The sequence below is a fragment of the Ursus americanus genome, chromosome 24 (assembly GCF_024610735.1).
Source record: "Ursus americanus isolate L20-20 chromosome 24, mUrsAme1.1.p, whole genome shotgun sequence".
Lineage (NCBI taxonomy): Eukaryota > Metazoa > Chordata > Mammalia > Carnivora > Ursidae > Ursus > Ursus americanus.
Genome location: NC_142150.1, coordinates 2,977,545 through 2,997,330, shown reverse-complemented (window position 1 = coordinate 2,997,330; position 19,786 = coordinate 2,977,545). Strand labels below are relative to the sequence as shown.

The following is a 19,786-nucleotide window of genomic DNA, read 5'->3' as shown; positions in this document are numbered from 1 at the left end:
CTTCCAAACTTCAGGGTGAAAGGAAAACCTGTTTTCGAGCCTGCAAGGCCCAGGAGCGCCAGCCCCATCTGGCTGTTCCTACCCGGCCAGCTCCCTGCTCTCCTCTCACTCCATGCCAGCCACACGACTCTATTTCCAGTCCTCCCACCTGCCTGCCCACCTGTGGTGCTCTTCTCTACCCTCTCTCCCCAGTCAGCTAGCAGGATGGCCTCCACTGTTCCTTACCTAGGGAAGCCTTCTCTGACCTCCCTCACGAGGTCAAGTACTCCTGGCACCACTCTCTTGGCACTATGTACCCCCTCTGCCAGCCACCAGCCACCGCCTGGTTCACATCCACCTTGTGATTGCTTGAGGAACGCCTGCCTACGTCAGGCGCCCCCAGGATGGCTGCCCCCACCCCCGTCTAGTTCACGTCCCAGCACCTGACACTTAAAATACACACCCATGGAATGGCCCTTTTCTTGGTAGATCTGCAAAATGTTTATCTGTCAAGGCAACTTAAACATCAGCTTTAAACATGCCTGAGGATTCCCCGCCCCAATCTGAGTACAGGTACCTGCCAGGCAGCTCAACTGCTCTGAACGTCCAGGCGTCCGTTTCCAAGTACATGCAGCCACGCAGTGTACAGACGGTACATTCTGACACTGTAACCACTTCTTCACCTGCCTCTGGGCCCCGAGCAGGCCAAGATGTACTACGGGACAGGCGCTGTGTTTTACCTGCATTGCACTCTGGCAGCAAGCACAATCTCTCCATGGTTTAGCTGAATGAACGCAAATATTCCCAATAACCTTTGAGGTGGAGTGTGCAGACCCGAGCTTTTTGTTTGTAAATGGAGGAGGAAACTGAGTTCAGAGACTTTAAATGACTTACCCAAACCCAGGTCATAAAGTAGAGCTGGGTCTTAAAGCCCCAGTCTTCTGATTCCATGACCATGAAATATCCTGCGAAGTGTCTCTCCTGTCCTGTTACGTCTTCATTTACATCTGTCACTAGCTCTGTGACCTCAGGTAGGCCTAACTTTCCTTATCCATAAAATGGGAATAAATATGACCTCATAGTTCTGCAGTGAGAATTCCATAATATCACATTTACAGAAGATTTAGCACTGTCCCTGGAACCTCTATGACCTACCTTACCTTCTTGCAAACTTTCTAGGAAAGAATATGTCCTATTTGTCTTTTTCCTTTTTAGGCTCCAGGCCCAACATGGTGCTCGAACTCATGACCCTGAGATTAAGAGGCACCTCCTCTACCGACTGAGCCAGCCAGGGGCCCCGAGCTGTCCTAGACTTCATGGTTAAGATTCAAAAGGAGAAAAGAAAAAAATGTTTCCAGCAACCTGTACGTCTGTCTGAACACAACGTCCAAAGACGACAGGAATACTTGGCCTATAATTCAGTGACTATCTTCCTCGGCCTGTCTGGATATTGTTACTAAGGCCTGGCATTTACAGGTTCACCTCAATTTCTGTATCATCCTGATGAAATCAGAGTTTAGCTCACCAGCCAGTAAGGTCTGGAATTGATCGTGTTGACACCGGCTTTGTAATGCAATACCTAGTGACACGCCTACAACCACGTCCAGCAACTGCCGTCCTGGACACATCCTACGTCCTACACGCCTACAACCACGTCCAGCTAGTGCCGTCCTGGACACATCCTACGTCCTACACGCCTACAACCACGTCCAGCTAGTGCCGTCCTGGCCACGCTCCTACGTCCTACACGCCTACAACCACGTCCAGCAAGTGCCACCCTGGCCACGCTCCTACGTCCTACCCTGAGGAAGAGCTTTATCAATGAGATGATTTCATTCTCATAATCCAGGAGTGCTGGTTCAATTTTAGCTTTTCTAAGAGCTAAAATATTATTTCTAGTAGATATTTATTGAGAGCTACTAATTCTTCACAGCCAAGGAATTTCTCTAGTTGCTTCGTGATACATTTTGGAATTAATTTTATGCTCTCTGGACATCTAGGCTGCTTGAAGTCACATGTTCTCAAGGAGAAATATGGATTTGGTTTCACGGGTTTTGTGGCTAAAAAGATGCCTTAAATTTCTTCCAGGCCTCATGTTCCTCGGCTATGCTGTGTGAGTGACGTAGGGTTAGGGACTGAGGGCATATTCCTTAAAATGCTGAGACAGACTCAGAACTGGTTTGTGAGGACAGCTAGGAGTCCTTCCAAGAGAGGTGGGCCAGCCATTCACTCAGAATTTGGGTTAATTCCTAAGGCTGTTAACTGTCCACACCAAAGTATGATACACCCAACTTCTGCCCATCTGAGTGCGAAACTCACCTGCTCGTAACTCGCAACAGAAAGTGGCGCCGTGTCTGGTACCCACCAGCACCCCAAACCGTGAACTGCTCGGTTTTCACTAACGACCATTACAGACCAAGATGCTCATCAGTAATAGTTATTAAAGAACAGGTTTTCCAAAGCTTCCCCCAGATGGCTAGTTTCTCACGGACACACCAGAGAATCCAGTGAGATTCTCTCTCAGGAGTAAATGAAAACAGCATGCAAAATGATCTGTCTGCCAACTGAATGCCCATCACGTGTCTGAACTCTTGAAATGCCCTGCAGCTCACTTAGCCATCCCTGTAGCAGTCGGTCTCAACTCCCTGGGGAGCTATAAAAATAAAAGAAAAACCGTGATGCTGGCAGGACCCCACCCCGAAGGATTCTGATTTTATTTCTCTCAGCGGGGGCCCAGGCCTCAGAATTTTTAAAAGTTTCCTGGGTGAATCTGATATGCAGGAGGATTTTAATTTTTAGAAGTTCTATTTATTCAGTTTTTATACTGTTATGAAGAAACTGGCTCCCACTGGCTCTTGGAAGTTAAATAGGAAGGCATTTCATGAGCTGGACAACCCACTGGTACCTTGACACTGACCAGGGAGGGTGTGTCTGTATCACGGAAACAGGCAAACACTAATAAATCAGGGTTGCGGGGGGCGGCGGGGGGGAGGTTGGAGGATAGCCTTCTTCTTCCTCTTCTTTTTTTTTTTTAAAGTAGCATGCCACTGATGGAGAACCCTGGTCTCAATGGGCCCCAAACCTCTGGGTAGAGAACTTCTGCTCTAAGTATTCTAGCTCAGAGTTTTGAGGACATCACTGTTCTTATAACCCTCCCAAGTCCCCACAGGAAGCCCCCATGAGAAATCTGTTTTAAAGTTAAATATGAGGGGACCCTCCCCCATTCCCCAGGAAACTTCTCCCATCGTGGACCCTGAGCACCAACCACTGCTTTTACTTTCCCTTTAGCTGTCCAAGTTTGAACCATACTTTTCAGCCCCTGGGGACTATTTCCTGGTCATGACATTCTATTTTAATTTATATTTCTCATGGTGCTTAAGGGTTTGTATTTTGCTATCCTAATGTGCGTTACTTCTTATAAGGCCTTGCAGATCTTCATGAAATGAGTCAGGGTGGATTTGAAGTACGAACCCATTGACTCAGCTTTTGTCTCACTTGCAATGTGCACACTATGCTGCTGGGTTTCAGGCATGGCTGACACTGGAATGACCTAGGGAACTATAAATATACATGCCTGGCTTCTAGCCTCAGAGCTCCTGATTTCGTGGGTCTACGATGCAGCCTTGGTATCAGGCTTTTAAAAGTTAAGTATTTAAAAAGCTCTCCATGCCTTTCTAACGTGCAGCTGAATTTACCCCCTTGAATTCCAGTTTTCCTGAGCTTAGAAAAGCTCAGCCCCGCCAGATGAGACCCTGTCTCTTCTACAGACCCGAGCCCAAACAGAGCCCAAGCCTGGCCCAGGCACTGTGGACTCAAATGGTGGCCGACCGCCAGCCTGCTCAGCACCCGTCCCCAGCCCCCGCCCTGTCCCCTTCCCCTCCAGCTTCAGACTGCATTTGCCACAAGAAGAAAGGGGCAAAAACGTTACCAATAAAATTGTGAAGTTTTCCAGAACACTGTTCATCATATATTTCTCTGGTAAGTGTTTGAGCTTGTGGATGAAGTTTATCATATATTCACACATCGGGGAGCGGTTTATTCGGTACACAAAGCGGCCGTTCTCAAACCTTGCGTACTCCGTCTGTGAGGGGAAAAAGGAGTTGAGCACATTTACATTTCTGACTTCGGAATACATGAAAAAGCTATGACTGTCTGCAAAAGCATTTTTCCTTTTCCAACAGGAACCCTCTGCTAGATGCTGTACTATCTACATGGCTGATTTAATTAACAAAAAATCCTATCTCCAAACTTAATGCCATACTCAGAAATCCATTATTTTTCTGGAAACTTAAAAAAACAAAAGGGGAAACAGGAGAGCTTATTTAAAGAAGGGCTGTCCAGGTCAGAAAGAAAAGAAAGCAAAGGTCAGAAAGAAATATAATCACCTATTTAGTGATTTTCTGCCTGGAAATCCGGGAGTGCAAGGCCCAGCCAATTACAGCTCTTAAAAGAGCCCAGAGAAAATCCTCCTGCACTGTTACAAAGACCTCACAGGCCAACGACCAACGCAGCGAATCTCTCTACCTGGGGGAAAGCTATTTCACCCTGATCACGAGCTCCTGACTGTGAGTTACTTAGGTCTTTAATAAACAAGGGAAAGAAAGAAAATACTGGTATTGAAGATCCCACTGAAGCACCCAGAAATAAGAAACACACCCCTAGACAGCCTTGGATCAAAGAGGAGTTAAAAAGGAAATTACAAACTATCTCAAGAGTAATGAAAAGGAAAATACTTGACATCAAAACTTAGGGGACCCGATGAAGCTATACTTGGAGGAAACTTAACGAAGCAACTTCATGAGTTCATTATTAAAGGTAAAAAAATTATAGAACTAGACCACGTCTGAGATTTAAATAAAAGAAGAAAACCCACAAAACAGACCCAAGCCACAAAGAAACCAAAGGAAACCAGGAATAGGAAATTAATAAAGATAAAAGCTCAAATCGAGGTTAATAGAAATAAAAACTGTGGGCAGAATAAATTAAAAAACTGGTTCTTTAAAAAGTCAAAACAAAATCAAGCCTTCACAAGCTTAAGACCGAAAAGAGACAAAACCGCAATTACAGTAGAGATGGGAAGATCTGTAAAAGGTTACTTCACATAACTCTAAGGCAAAGAAAGCCTAGAGAGGATGATTTCCCAGCAAAGTATGAATTACTAATACTGAACCACAAAGGAGAAAACCCTAGTCCGTCGGTTAGGAGGGAAATGACTAAACCATTGCTCAGAGACTCACCACTGAAAAAGGTACACAGACCAAATGGTTTCATCACTGGGTTTTATGCAACTCTTAAGGAATAATTATTCTCATTGTTACGCAAACACTGTCAGACCACAGGAAAAGGCAGGTGTCCCAAATCTTTTAATGAAATTGATGGACGTAAAGAGATTAGAAAAAGGAACAGACTAGTAACACTTAGGATATGCAAAAATCTTAGGCAGCCCAGCAAAGAGAATACATCAGTGTGTCCAAAGCAGGCCTTTCTCCAGGAATGCTGTGGTGGCCCCACACACGACAGGTATGAACGCGTGATGCCCAGAAACCGGACAAAAATCATACGAAGAGATGCCGAAAAGGCATTCGATAAAATATTGCAGCTGTTGCTAATAAAAACCCTAGGTACAACAGGAATAGAAAGAAAGCACTTAAATATAAAATAAAGACCATTTATAAAATCCAACAGTGAATATACCCGCAAATGGCAAAACCCCAAAACAAACTCTATGGGCAGCAGTTAACTACTTCTTTTTATGACAGTGTTGGAGGTTTTAGCAAATAGAAAGAAGGTGAGAAAATAACCAAAACAGAAAAGGTGGCAAAAACGTTGGAAAAGAAGAGATAAAATAAAGCCTTCTCTTTTTGCTGCTGCTATGACCATATACACAGAAAAATCCAAGAGTCTAGGGGAAAAAACCCACTGGAGATAAATAAGGGAAGGAACATGGCAAGATGGCCAGATAAAACATATATAAGCAAAAACCAAGAACTTTCCTCTCTTCTAGTAATTAAAATCTAGAAATGGGAAATTGCATTAACAAATTATATAGTATTTAGAAATATATTTAACAAGGAAGGGATAAACCTGTATGTGAAAACTATAAAATCTTATCAAGATAAATGAGATGGAAATGCAAATAGGTTCTCAAATGGAAACATTTAGTATTGGTAATGTGTCCATTTATCCCAAAATAATGTCTAAACCAAGTACAATTACAATTAGATTGATCAAGAGAGGATTTTGGTTTTCTTTACTTCTGCTTTTTTAACTGATCTCATTTTGTGGGAGAATAAATGCTGTTTACTAGCCTGGAAAATATATGGAAAACAACAGCCAGACTGACTTGCGTCAGCAGATATAAGAATGTGCTATAAAGCCACTGTAATCAAATCAACACGGTATTGGGACATGTAGAAATAAATGGGGGGGGGGGGGGCGTCAGAGAGACTCCAGGAATGGCTCCCAGGATATGCAGTAACTTTAGGGGGACAGATCGCAGATCTACTCAGTGGGAAAAGGATGAATCACTTAATAAACAGTTTGACACAAACACCTATGTATCTGGAAGAAAACAGAAGCAGACTCCCATCTCACACCAAATGCAGAAGTACATTCTAAGGGAATTAAAAGTTTAATTATAAAACTCTACCTACCACTCACACTAACTTCCCCATGAAAATTCCTGGGACTTCATCCATCAAAGACAACCTTTTCCTGCTCCCTGAACTTACAGAAAGCTTTGGGTGTGTTACTGGAGGATACAATGAAAAAAAGTTTGGAATCTGGGAAACTGAGTAACTTGTCCAGTTCATTCTTACCCAGGCAGGAGGGTCAGCTCAGGTGCGCCCTGACAACCTGACTACTCAGCAGTCATGCCTACCAGGAACATTCCACGTTCCCAACCACCGACAGGCGACTGTGCTCCCTCCTTGTCCGAGGATTTGGGAGGTCATCTGGGCTGTAGGCCTCCCCGGCCTGTCTCATTACATGGCCACCTTCTCACCTACCCTCTCCTTGCGCTTCCCAGACACACGTTGAGCCGGCTCCCCTCCTCTCTCATCCACTTCTGTTCTCTGCTCCTCTGGCTGGTGTCTCTGGTCCACTCACCCCAGGGCTAGCTGCTGCTCCCCAAATTTAAATCCTTATTCCTGTGCTGCTGCTATTCCCTCTCTGCACCTAGTTCTCCATTCCCAGAGCTTTAATGATCCTTAATGCTTAGGATCCCCGATCGGTGTTCTCAGTCTTTACCTGTCTTCCAAATTCTCATCTTGCATCTAGAACCATCCCCTGGCTACGTGCTCTTGAGCACCTTACTTTCTTATCTCTGCTGGTGGCAGCACTGTCCTTGCAAACACAAAACATGTAACCTCTGACTCTCCTTCCTCATGGGTTTTTAATACCCAGTGAGTTTTTAAGTTCCATCCAAAACGTCTTACTGGATTCCCCCTATTACCGTTTTAGTGAAGCTCGGGATACTTAAGCTCCCATCGACCATCTAGTCAACTCTTCTGTCCTCTCTGGCTAGGATCACGTCCTCAACACCAGTCTCGGGAGGCCCGTCCTGTGCTCAGGAAGCTACGAGGGCCTGCCGCATCCCAGAGCCTCACTGTTCAGCCCCAGGTATTAAAACCCACACGCTCGCCCCCGCTCTCCTCCCCAGTGCCTCTTCTCTCCCCTGCCCTGGCACGAAGTCTGCTGCACTCAGGCTGGGCTCCAGGACCACCGTGAACCAGAGCTGCTCATTGGACACGGATCCACGAGGTGACGGGCAGGAGACACCGGAAAATTCCACTTTACGTGGAATGTCAACTGCAAACATTATTCACACAAAGCAACCCATGCTGGTAAAAAGAACACACGTTTTATTGACAGGGAGGGAGGCCATGAAATATAAAAACTACAAATAGGTATTTGACCCCAGCATGTGCTGCCATCTGTTTAAAAGAATTAAAGGAGGGGAAATGGCAAAAGCACCACCACCAGTTGAGGTGTCCGGGTTTTAGAAGACAGGTGCCGCTCAGCTGAATTTCACCACAGCTGTGATCTACAATGCCTGGAAGTGCCCTTGGACCTGGGGGTGGGAAGGGCACCATCTGATGGGTGGCAGGGCCCGTCTGCACCCGCTTCCACACCAGGGCACCCCATGAGCCCTCGGGTCGGACTGAACGCTGCTGGCCGCACAAGGCAAGGCAACCGCGGCCAGGAGAGCTGGCATGGGGCTTCCTCCCTGCCTTCTTCCACTTGCTTTCAGATCATTTTGTCTTTTTAGAAGTAACAGGGGAAAGAGGTGAGAGAAAGGGGGAGGGGGAGGAGGAGACGCCAAAAAAAGTAAAACTCTCCACTCCAATGAAAGCCAGAAGGAAGGCGGCAGTCGGCCCTTGCATGAAGATTCCGGTGGACAGATGCCCACTTACCTCTACTTTTTCTACTACTTGCTTCCCAAAGGAGCACACTTTGGTGGAACAGGTGACTGTCATATTTTCAGAACTCTCATACTGACTGGTCACACCGTAAAAAGCCCCGGCATCGTCCTGAATACTGCAGTTTAGGTCGGCCTGTTGGGAAGGAAACGGAGGTGGGGGTTACGCTCTCATCGCCAGAGTCATGGTAACAAGCAGTGACCAGTGAGCGGCAGGCTAGGACCTCCGACTGCTGGGGCCGAGTGGAGGGCAGGTGTGGCTCAAGGAGGCGGTGAGGTGATGCTTATCCAGAAACATGGTCCTCGGCCCACTGGTCACTTTTTGAAGAGCACGCCCTTGGACAACGGCAATGCGACACGCATCCACTGCAATTTGCTTTCTCGTGTTCAGCGTAGAACAATACTGCACCCTTGTCCTAAAAGATCCCTGAGGCCTCTGAAATGTGTGCAGAAAGCAGTATGTGAATGGGGTTCATAGTCACTAATCTGTAGACTTATTTAAATATTTATTTATTTGAGAAAGAGAGAGAGCAGAGGGAGGGGCAGAGGGAGAGGGAGAGGGAGAGCATCTCAAGCAGACTCTGCGATGGGCACAGAGCAGAGAGCCTGACGCGGGGCTCGATCCCAGGACCCTGAGATCATATTCTGAGCGGAAATTAAGAGTCAGTTGCTCAACTGGCTGAGCCACCCAGGTGCCCTAATCTGTAGATACATTTAAAAGAACAGGAGATCTATAGCTGACTGGCCATTTGTTACAGATGTAAAAACAGAAAATTTACTACAAATTACAGCATCAGAGGGAAATGGTTCCTAGTAAAGACTGGCTTATAAAGAGGCTAAATAATTCATATATCCCACTCATTTAAGGTGTCTGATGATTACCTACTGCGTGAGGTTCATGCTGGACACTACGTAGGACTACAAACGGGAGCTATGTACATAAATAACTGTAACGGAGATAGGAATAGTACCACGTCGAAGTCCAGACAACGGAAGGCATGACTTCTAGCCAGGGGTATTACTTACGGGATGGTTACAAGGTGCAGAGATGGGTTGAGGGGACACTGGGCAGAAGGGGCCTCGGGTGCCTCCTTCCAGCGACAGCGCAAGGGCTGAGGCCAGTGGGAAAAGTGAGTTTGGAAATGCAGCCAGGACCCAGGTTGTGGAAATGGGGACCCTTGGAAAGTTCTGGCACAAGGAGGTGATGTGATCAGAGTTGTGTTTCAGGGATAGATGTCTCAATGTGGGATAGTGTCCACTGCAGATGGAGGCTAGAGGCCACGGGAGTGGCTGGACTACTGATGGCTCCCTCCCCTCCAATACCTACTGACGGGCTCTGGCACACCAGGCACTGGGTATGGAGCCGGGGGTCAGAGTGAGCAAGACCTGGGCCAGTCCCTACTGCCACAGGCTCACGCCTGAGTAGGAAAGACATCACCGTAGGGATGAACACTCCCGCCGCAAGAGGCATAGAGGGCATGAGAACCAACCTCAGGGTTGGGGAAGCTTCCAAGGACGAGGCAGCTCAGATCTAAAGGAAGGAGCGCTGACTGAGGCAGGCAGACGTGCCCTGGGAACGTACAAAGTGCACATAACCAGAAACAAGGCCAAGGAAAGGCTGGGATCAAGGCAGCAGGGGAGAGAGGGTGGCAGAAGAGGCAGGAGGGTTTGGTCTTAGATCCTAAAACCAAGGCATGGAGGAGTCATAAGTGCACAGGAGGGGCCCAGTGACAGGTCATGGCTGGGTCTGCGTTTCCTAAGAGGCACCATGAACACAGTGCGAAGATGACTCTGGAAGAGCGAGAGCACAGGCAGAGACAGGGCAGAGGTTGACGGGCCTTCCAGATAAGGGCCGGGGTCTGCACTGCCGTGGGGACTGGAGAAGGACAGGGGTACCTGCCACACGATCGAGACCACAGTTTGTGAGTCTGGCACATTCTGACCAGCTGATCTTAAAACCTTGACGCTCACGGGGCACTAGGAAGACCTGAGTCATCCTACATATATTTTTAATAAGGATCTGCATTTGAATTCCCTTCTTGAATTGAGTATCAAGAAAATGTCCCTTTCCTGAGGCAAAACTTCCTGTTTTCTGGCTTTGAATAAAAAGAACCATAGGCTTTATATTCCCCTTTTTTCCTTACATGCCAAGAAATTCAAAGCTAAATTCAGAGCTCAACTACAGTAATTACCTATCCCGGGCATTTCTAATAGCTACTAACAACCAGTGTACGGATCCTTTTACTGGGTTACAATCTGCTTTTACTTGTCCTTGTCCACTTTTCTATTGCCCATAAAGGTAGTGACACTCCCTCGTATTTTGCTTTTTGGAATTATATGGGGGCACAAATTGTAAATAAATAAAAATACCCAGGAGTACATTTTTCTCACAGTCGAAGGTTTGATGTCGGCTCCGTGAAGAGCAAGGTGGCAAGAAATGATGATGTCTGAGCCTGACCGCGATCTGCACCCGCGCCCCCCAGGGTCTACCGAGCTCCAGCTGCCAGAGGAGAAAGTTACCACGTGTCCTCGGCACACAGGACCTCTGACCCAGGATTACACCCGCTTTTCTGCGGCTGCCACCTGGCGTGCACTGAAAGTGGACCTTTAAGGGGCGCCTGGGTGGCACAGCGGTTAAGCGTCTGCCTTCGGCTCAGGGCGTGATCCCGGCGTTATGGGATCGAGCCCCACATCAGGCTCTTCTGCTATGAGCCTGCTTCTTCCTCTCCCACTCCCCCTGCTTGTGTTCCCTCTCTCGCTGGCTGTCTCTATCTCTGTCGAATAAATAAATAAATTCTTTAAAAAAAAAAGAAAGAAAGAAAGTGGACCTTTAAGGGGCGCCTGGGTGGCCGAGCCAGTTAAGCATCTGACCCTTGGTTTCGGCTCAGGTGGTGATCTCAGGGTCGTGGGACAGAGCCCCGAGTTGGACTCCGTGCTCAGCATTGAGTCTGCTTAAGATTCTCTCTCCTCAGGGCTCCTGGGTGGCTCAGTCGTTAAGTGTCTGCCTTTGGCCCAGGGCGTGATCCCAGAGTCCTGGGATCGAGCCCTGCGCTGGGCTCCCTGCTCCGCTGGGAGCCTGCTTCTTCCTCTCCCACTCCCCCTCGTGTTCCCTCTCTCGCTGGCTGGCTGTCAAATAAATAAATAAAATTTTAAAAAGAAAAAAAAAAGGATTCTCTCTCTCCTCTCCCTTTGCACCCCGTCCCCCTGCCCCCACTCTCTCAAATAAATAAACCTTTAAAAAAAAAAAAGTGGGCTTTTAAGAACCACTGCTTTGTTCTTCCACCAGTGAAGAACACACGGCTCTGAGCAGTGGCTCGGGTACTCTTCGGCGGTGAGATTTATGCTCTCGTAATCACGGCACACAGCTTGTGCCAACAAGTGTTTGTTTCTTTCTTAAACTAAAAACACCCATGTGGTAAGTAAAAAAATAAATAAATAAAAAATAAATAAATAAATAAAATAAAATAAAATAAAAATCAAACTGGAAAAAGAGTCTATATTTTATTTCTACTCCCGAACTTGCTGACCTCCCTACTGGTGACCGTGTTAACTGTTTCTCAAGTGCCCTTTTGGAGACACACACGCAAGCATACACATCCCCTTTTTGCACAAAAAGTCATTTTTCGAAAACTTGCTTTAAAATAGAATATATACGTACATAGCTACATCCTAGAACTTATAGAGTACTGATATGGAATACCAGTTTTAAGAAGAACAGCCATTTAAAAACGCAGGCAGCCCCCACTTGAGTGGCCGCACACTATTCCACGGCACAGATGCGCCCTAGTAAGTACCACGTGCTCTACTGACGAGCGTGTCGGTGCTTCCCGGCGCAGACACGATAATGAGTTTAGGTGCAGCACGAAAGGTGCATTAGAAATTACTTTTACTCCTCCTTTCTTCCAGCTTTAAAAAGTTTCCAGCATCAAAAGGGTTTTAACGGGCTACAAATACATAGTGAGTATTTTAACAAACTCGTTATTTTTGATACAACCAAGTTGTTTTGAAAGCCTGGTGAACAGTCAAAAGCAGTCCGGTGTTTCTGTTGTGAGTGCATCGGGGAGGAGCAGGGCGGGGGGAGCCCGCGGGAGAAGCCTCAGCTACCGACCCCCGCCACGGACCTCCACTTCCGTCAGGGATACAACGGGGGGAGGTTTCTCCAGAACGGCTCCTCAGCTCCCTAGGCACCATGCTTTCTTTCCTACCCTTTTGTCAAATGCTCCATTTTTTACTTTAGTGGCTTCAGTGGCATTAACAGCGTAAACTAATTCGGACACTTAAAATCTGAAGCAAGCACAGAAGTCAACAAAGAAATATACACGTGACGTTTAGAATGGCATTTGCCACATTGTGATGTTAGCACGATTGCTGGAAGCGTCCACAGCCTCCACGCTCCCGACTGAGTTCCCGTGCTCCAGTGACGCTGGTGAAAGCAGCTGTCCCACTGCGGTGGCATACTGCGTAGACGCCACTAGACCCGATTCATTTTTAAGACCCTCTTTCCTTTATTTAACAAAATTATTTGCAGCAATAACCAGTGCTCTGTTTCACTGTTTTAAACTTTACCAACACCAAAACTCCCCAAGTGGTAACAGAATGACAGAAGTGAAGTGACCTAAGTTCTGTTTCCCATCTTCCTAATGACTGCGCTACCACGGCTCGTTTCCCCAGCTACTCTGTAACCGCGGGAAGCCGCGGGGCTGCAGCTCACATGACTCTAGGAACAGACACAAGGCTGAGTCCACACGTGGTATGAAAGAGTAAGTAACACAACGGCGAAGTCACAGAAGTGTGCTAATTTGAAACGTACATATGTGCATGTATGAATTAAAAATGCTAACTTGACCAACAGTTTAGGACTCAGGTCAATAAAAGATTTTTTCTTTTAAGGAGTATTTTATCAATGGCATTGTTTAGAACTGTGGGCAATGGTGATAATAAAAACGAGAACAATTTTTAGATGGTTTCGCCATCTAAACTTCTCTAAGACCATGGCCATCCTTACTGCCTGTCCCCACCATCTTACCTTTGGTTCACCACTGTCCCTTAGAATTCCCAAAATAATTTTCATTAGTCTTAATTGGGAATGGATGACCTGTAGTCTTAACGACAGGAAGTATCAAAAATGAAGCTATTAATATATACACGCTACGAAAACCTGCTCAGAAATTAGTTCAACAAATTGTGATATCTAAAGTTAAAGAAGTTAATTTTTTTTACATAAAATTAAAGTCTGACATACATTCAGAGAAATGCACAGATCACAAGCTTAGAGTTCGATTAATTTTCATGAAGTGAACACACCCATGTAACCAGCACCCAGATGAAGAAACAGAAGCCCTCCCACCCATGCTGTCTTCCAGCACAACCACCCCCAGCCCTCCCAGGGGCGATCTCGAGGCTAAGACACTGTACATTAGTTCCGTGCGGTGTCTTGAACTTTAAATCGGTGGACTCATAGAGTGCTGGCTCCTTGGTGCTTAGTTTCACGTGCTCACCATTGTAGGGTGAGGATTCATCCATCCTGCTGTGAGTAGCTCGTTCACCCCTGTTACTACAGAGTATTGCACTGATGAAAAATACCACCATCTACGCATCCTACTACTGATGGGCACTGGCGAAGTTTCCAAATCGGACTCACCGTCAAGAGTGCTACTCTGTAGGGGCCTGGGGAGCGCTAGTTGGTTGAGCGTCTGACTCTTGGTTTCAGCTCAGGTCATGACCTCAAGGTGCTGAGATGGAGCCCTATGTCGGGCTCCATGCTGAGCTCGGAGGCTGCTTAAGATTCTCTCTCCCCCTCTCCCTCCGGCCCTCCCCCACACCCCAAGAGTGCTACTCAGTACATCCTTGCGTAGACTTCTAATGAACATGCGTACGCACTTGTCTTGTGCTCCCCAGAGTGGAACTGCTGGGTCATGAGGACCATGTACATTTTAGCTTCTATTTAGACAAGAGGGACAGATGGTTTTTGAATTACCTTGCTTTTCTTTTTTTGACGGTGGAGAAAACTTTAATTTTTACTATACATTTAACAGGTTAGTTTTTATTTTTACTTTTTTTAATTTTTATTTTATTATTATTATTTTTAAAGATTTTATTTATTTATTTATTTATTTATTTGACAGAGAGACAGCCAGCGAGAGAGGGAACACAAGCAGGGGGAGTGGGAGAGGAAGAAGCAGGCTCCCAGCAGAGCAGGGAGCCCGATGGAGGGCTCGATCCCAGGACTCTGGGATCACGCCCTGAGCCAAAGGCAGACGCTTAAAGACTGAGCCACCCAGGCGCCCCAACAGGTTAGTTTTTAAAAGGCTTCTCAACTAACAGTAAATAGCGAATTTGCTATTACAACTGCTCTGCAATTACTCTTGAACATGGAAAGTAATCATGTAGCCATCCAACCATATCACAGCTGTTCTTCGGGAATTCTCTAGGAGGAGGTACTGATGTGAAAGATAATCATCTGTCAGCTGAGGATGTTACGATTATCCCAGAAAGAAATGCATTCTCTGAGCTCCCATGGAGCAAAGGTAATATCAGTTAAAGAATTGCAAGCATTGAATCAACAACAAAGGAGGCAAACTCTGTGATGAGCCCAAGACTCGCACTGAGTTCATTACCCACCCTCTCGACTCATTTTTTCCCAACTGAAAGCTCAGGGCAAACCTATTTCATACAATTCTGAAGGCAAGAAAATAAGAAAGAATGTGCTGGTATCAGAGATACAAACTATTTCTGCCTCATCAGCTTTTATCTGACCACAGGGTAGTTTCTAGAAGCAAATTAAGATAAAAATCCAAGAGACAGCAAAAACCCAGCAAACTTATCTTCCCAACAAATCCTAAATTCCAACCATATCCTACCCTTTCCTTTGGGGCCAAGACAGCCTAAAATGGTTATGGGCCGGGCTCTGAAGTGTTAAACGCCAGCAGGTGCACACACACGCAATTGTGGCTGGGGAGGGGAAGTCCAAACCGGTCTGTGTAAGGAACCTTGGCCCATTATGCCTTAGAACAGAGACCCAAAAATGAACTGGGTTTAGAGGTCTTTCTCCTACTACCAAATGCAGGGATCCTTTCTAGAGTATATACTGACCTGTGCTGCCTTCAGGCTAAGATACAGGAAAACCACTGCTTTAAGAACCTACTATGTGCTGGGCAGACTTGTGAATAAGCTCTTTTTCCTGCTGTATTAGTTTTCTATTGGCTGCTTTAACATATGACCACAAATTAAGCAGCTTAAAACAACACAAACTGATGATCTTACACTTGTGCAGGACAGACTTTGACACTGGTCTCCCCAGGTTAAGGTCAGGGTCCTGGCAGTGCAGGGAGCCTCTCCGGAAGCACTGGCTGTGTGTGTGTGTGTGTGTGTGTGTGTGTGTGCGCGCGCGCGCACGCACGCGCGCTTTCCTTGCTTCCTCCAGAGTCTGGAGGTCACCCACATTCCTGGTCTCTGGTCCCCTCCCCCCACTGTCAAAGCCGGTGACAGCAGGCTGGGTCCTTCTCTGGCTGCCCACTGTCATCTCTCCCAGACCCCCCTCTCTTCTGCTTTTAAGGAACCTGGTGATTGCTCTGGGCCCACTCAAATGATCCAAGATACTCTTCCTACCTGCTGCTGCTAAGCAACCTTGATTCCCCTTTCTGTGCAATGAGACATAGTCACAGATCCCATGGCTAAGGTCTTGGATGGGACTCTGACGCCACACCCTTCAAGTTGCAACTGGCTTCCCTGTAATTTGCACCTAGAGTTCTGCTTTCTGGAATCACACAGACCCCAGAACCCCTCTGTCAGACAATTCTGCAATTTTCGTTCATTTCCCCCTTACTCTTACCTGTCCTCTTCCCCTTCTTGCCAACAAGGTTCGTCAGGCCCTATCTGCTTCCCCAGATTCAAGTTCTATATTTCTCTTGATTAAACCCCATCCTGATATCAGCCCTCCCTTCCAGCTAGTCCAGATATTTGTGAATTCTGTCTTTTCATCTGTCCTTATTGTCTCCTAGCCCTCTGACCGACCGCATGGACAGCAGTGACTTCCTGGAGTCTCTCTCTTCCTCTTTACCCACAGAGGAGACCTGCTTCGTGAAGCCGCTGGGGTGACGGGAAGAGACCATGCATAGGAGACATAGAGGCAGACGAGAACAGCGCTGACCACCGCTCCCAGTAACTGGGTGATTTAAAACACACCCCAGGACCGATACAGACAGAGTCTCGAGCCACATCGACAGAGATGTGACCCCATAAAAATGGTGGTTCATAATCAATAAGCAAAAACAGTCCCCACGGAACCCGTGGGAGCCTCTGTCCACAAGGATCAGGTGTGCAGGACAGCTACAACGATGGCTTTTGACAAAGAGCAAAATCAGCATTTTTCTGATCCGGGAGTTCATGATCAGTCTTAAGTTTTGTGTATAACTGCTCAAACGAGCACAAAATTACCATCTTTCCCACAAAGAGATGATTAGAGAGGTTACAGAATTCTTTCTTGAAAAAAAGAGGGGCAATTGTTAATACATGTGTGTTGAATCAATTAAAGACTTCAGGGTCTACTTGTGGGCAAGTCCTGGAAAGCGATACAAGGTCAAAGGAGAATCGGGTCCCAGTGCCAGGCAGAGAAAGCGAACTGAATCAGACAGCAAAGAACCAAGAACAACAAAAAAAGGAAACATCAAATTTTCCCAAAACCTTCCCTCAATCTTTCTTGTCTCACACTCATCAAATGCAGTGGAAACATGTCAGTCACCAGATGAGACTCTGGATTCATTTCTCCTCTATTACTTCTCATTCCGTTAGCCCATCTATTCATGTGTCTGTTCCACTGTTTAATTTTACGTTCCTGAAATTTGAAATAAAAAAGCAATATACTTTAAAGAAATGATCCTTCCCATTTTATGGGTGAGGAAAAATGAGGCTGAGCCCTGCTAAGTAGGATGCAGAGTCCTCGGACGGGAGGGCTGGGCCAGGGGGTCGTCCGTGCAGAGCCCCAGGGCTCTGAAGGACCTGTGAGCACTGGAGCTGCCAAACCAAGAACCCAAGTGCACGGCTCATGCAGGAGCGGCGCTGACCTGATGACAGACACTCTGTCCTGGGGCTCAGAGGGAGAAAGCCTGCTGGCATGGAGAGTTAGCAGATAACCCCACAGGCAGGGGAGAAGGCAGGGGCACCGGGTCAGGGAAGGAGGAGGCAGCTGGACACTCCCTTCCCACGCAGGCCTCCCTTCCACCCCCAGGGCTTGGAAGAGCTGGGTGGGAATGGCTTGGTTGCAGAAATGAAAACATCAAGAGGACTGTCCCTGACAAGAGACAGTCTAATAGGCACTGATGGATGCAAGGAGACGCTGGCATTTTCAAACCACCACTTTGAACCTCTCCTCTTCATCCTCTCTGAGCTATGATCAAAGGACCAAGATTTCAAATTGTGAAGCAATTTTTTCCAATGGCAGCATCTGGCTCCTTGGCAGGCGGCACTGGGAGCCGGGCCCTGTTGTGGGCGGCCGTCCAGGCCTGCCACATGGCCAGGCTCGGCCAGGCAGGGCACCACGTGGGCCTGCAGCTGCTCCCGCAGGCGCCAAAGGACAATCGCTCTGCACTGGGCAGTAAGCCTGCGGGCAGACGTAGCCCAGGAGGCAGTGCTGGGGGGTGGGGTGGGGGTGGGGGGGCTTGAGGACTCTGGCTGCTCCCAGACCCTCTGGCCTGACTCATTTGCATGCATCTGCCCCCTGGCCCAGACCCCTGAAGCCAGCCCCCTCGGCATCAGAGGACTGGGGCGGGGGAATTTTGCTAGGACGACCAGGGGACAAGGCAACCTGCACTGGGGGAGAGCTATGAAGCAAGTCTTTGAATACGTTCACTTGGGAGCATTGTGCCCTTGCCCAGCACAACGGGACAGCAGCTGTAGGGCTCCTACCACAGCTGTTTTAAATAAGAATAATAGGAATAAACTCAGCCTCGCTCTTCAAGTTACTTTCCACTAATTATGGCATATATTTACATCTGCAAAATAGAGATTTAAAAAAACACCACCAGGAGCCCCTTTATTGTGCAGATTGGCACCCCTATTTGAATTTCATAAACATTTAGTACTTCAAAGAATCTTAAAAGCTTGCTTTAATTACAATATGCACTGCTTGAAAGACTGGCTGTTTGCATTGCAAATTCCTACAAATACCAGCATTCATTTTTTAAAAATTCAATTAATATCACCCACACAACTTCAGGTAACTGCCCCTGGTGACTTCGCACAGTCGCTGGGATGACAGAGCCAAGGTCTCAGCCCCAAGTACAAGGCAGCTGCTGCACAAAGGCAGTTCTTTCCTATGGAGGCAGCTAATGAGTCGTGGGCTCCCAGCGGAGCTAGCCCTGCACACATCCCGTCCATCAGGTGTGTGAACACCGGCCATACCCTCCCAACCCGGAAACAGGACCTTTTTCTGGTCTGGAGTTTTTCTGCAAGAAAAGTCCTGTGTGGAATGACAACAGATCAATTAACAAGTGTAGAGCTCCCAAGTAAAATACAGGATGGCCTAGTTACATTCGATTCTTAGGTAAACAACACACTTTTTTTTTATTATCCGTGTGTCCCAAAGATTGCATGGGACATATGCGCACTAAAAAAAGTGTATGTCGTTTACCTGAAATTCAAATGTAACTGAGTGGCCTGTAGTTTTATTTGCTAAATCTGGCACCTCTACTGACAAGTCACATTTACCAAAAAGATAACAAAAATTGGGACTTATTCTCAAATCTCATCACTGTAAGAAGACAATTTTCTGCTCAGAATATTTTAAGAGAAAAATGAAGTTGCCAAATAATACATGTAGCATGGTGTGGAGAACAAAGCCAAAGAAAAGAAGGAAATTTCCCTACAACTTACAGCCCACTGACAAGTCCTTGAGACAGGGAGGGTGCTCTTCCTCTAGAAACTTACCTGCCGCAATGTTATTAATACTTTGCTAAGGGCAAAAGGCAATCTTAGCTTAACATTCTCCTGACCTCCGGCATCCTGTAAATCTACTTTATAACACGTAAAAATTCCTTTGGAAACTTCCTTTATCTCCCCCCCACCCCAGATATATGTTGGCAATCATCCTCCAAGCATATGGCCTCCTGATATACATCTGAGGGGTCTCATGACTAAGGTCTTATTAGACAGTAATAAATGACCTTTTTCTAACAACAGCTAGCCCCTCAAGGTCCTGGAAAGCTTCCAAAATTCCTGAGAGACTCACTATCCCTTACTGCCTCCCAAGATGAAAGTATCTAATCGGCCACCCCGGACAACCCCAATGCAACTCTTTGTGCCCATGGGTCCTGTCCCGGTGCTTTGATAAAAACCACCCTGTTTGGGGTGACTGGGTGACTCAGTCAGTTGGGTGTCCGACTTTTGATTTTA

General features: G+C 46.8%; 1 protein-coding gene across 13 annotated transcripts in view; it reads right to left on the bottom strand.

Annotated features, from left to right (window-relative positions):
• TEAD1 (TEA domain transcription factor 1) overlaps positions 1-19,786 on the bottom strand; it is a 259,997-nt gene that overhangs the window by 9,460 nt on the left and 230,751 nt on the right. For all 13 annotated transcript variants that reach the window (XM_087855286.1, XM_045796512.2, XM_045796511.2 and 10 more), the window contains 2 exons: positions 8,394-8,534; positions 3,908-4,060 (listed from right to left, as the gene is read on the bottom strand). In XM_087855286.1, coding sequence (XP_087711412.1) covers positions 3,908-4,060; positions 8,394-8,534 — 294 coding nt within the window. The remainder of the gene's footprint in view (positions 1-3,907; positions 4,061-8,393; positions 8,535-19,786) is intronic.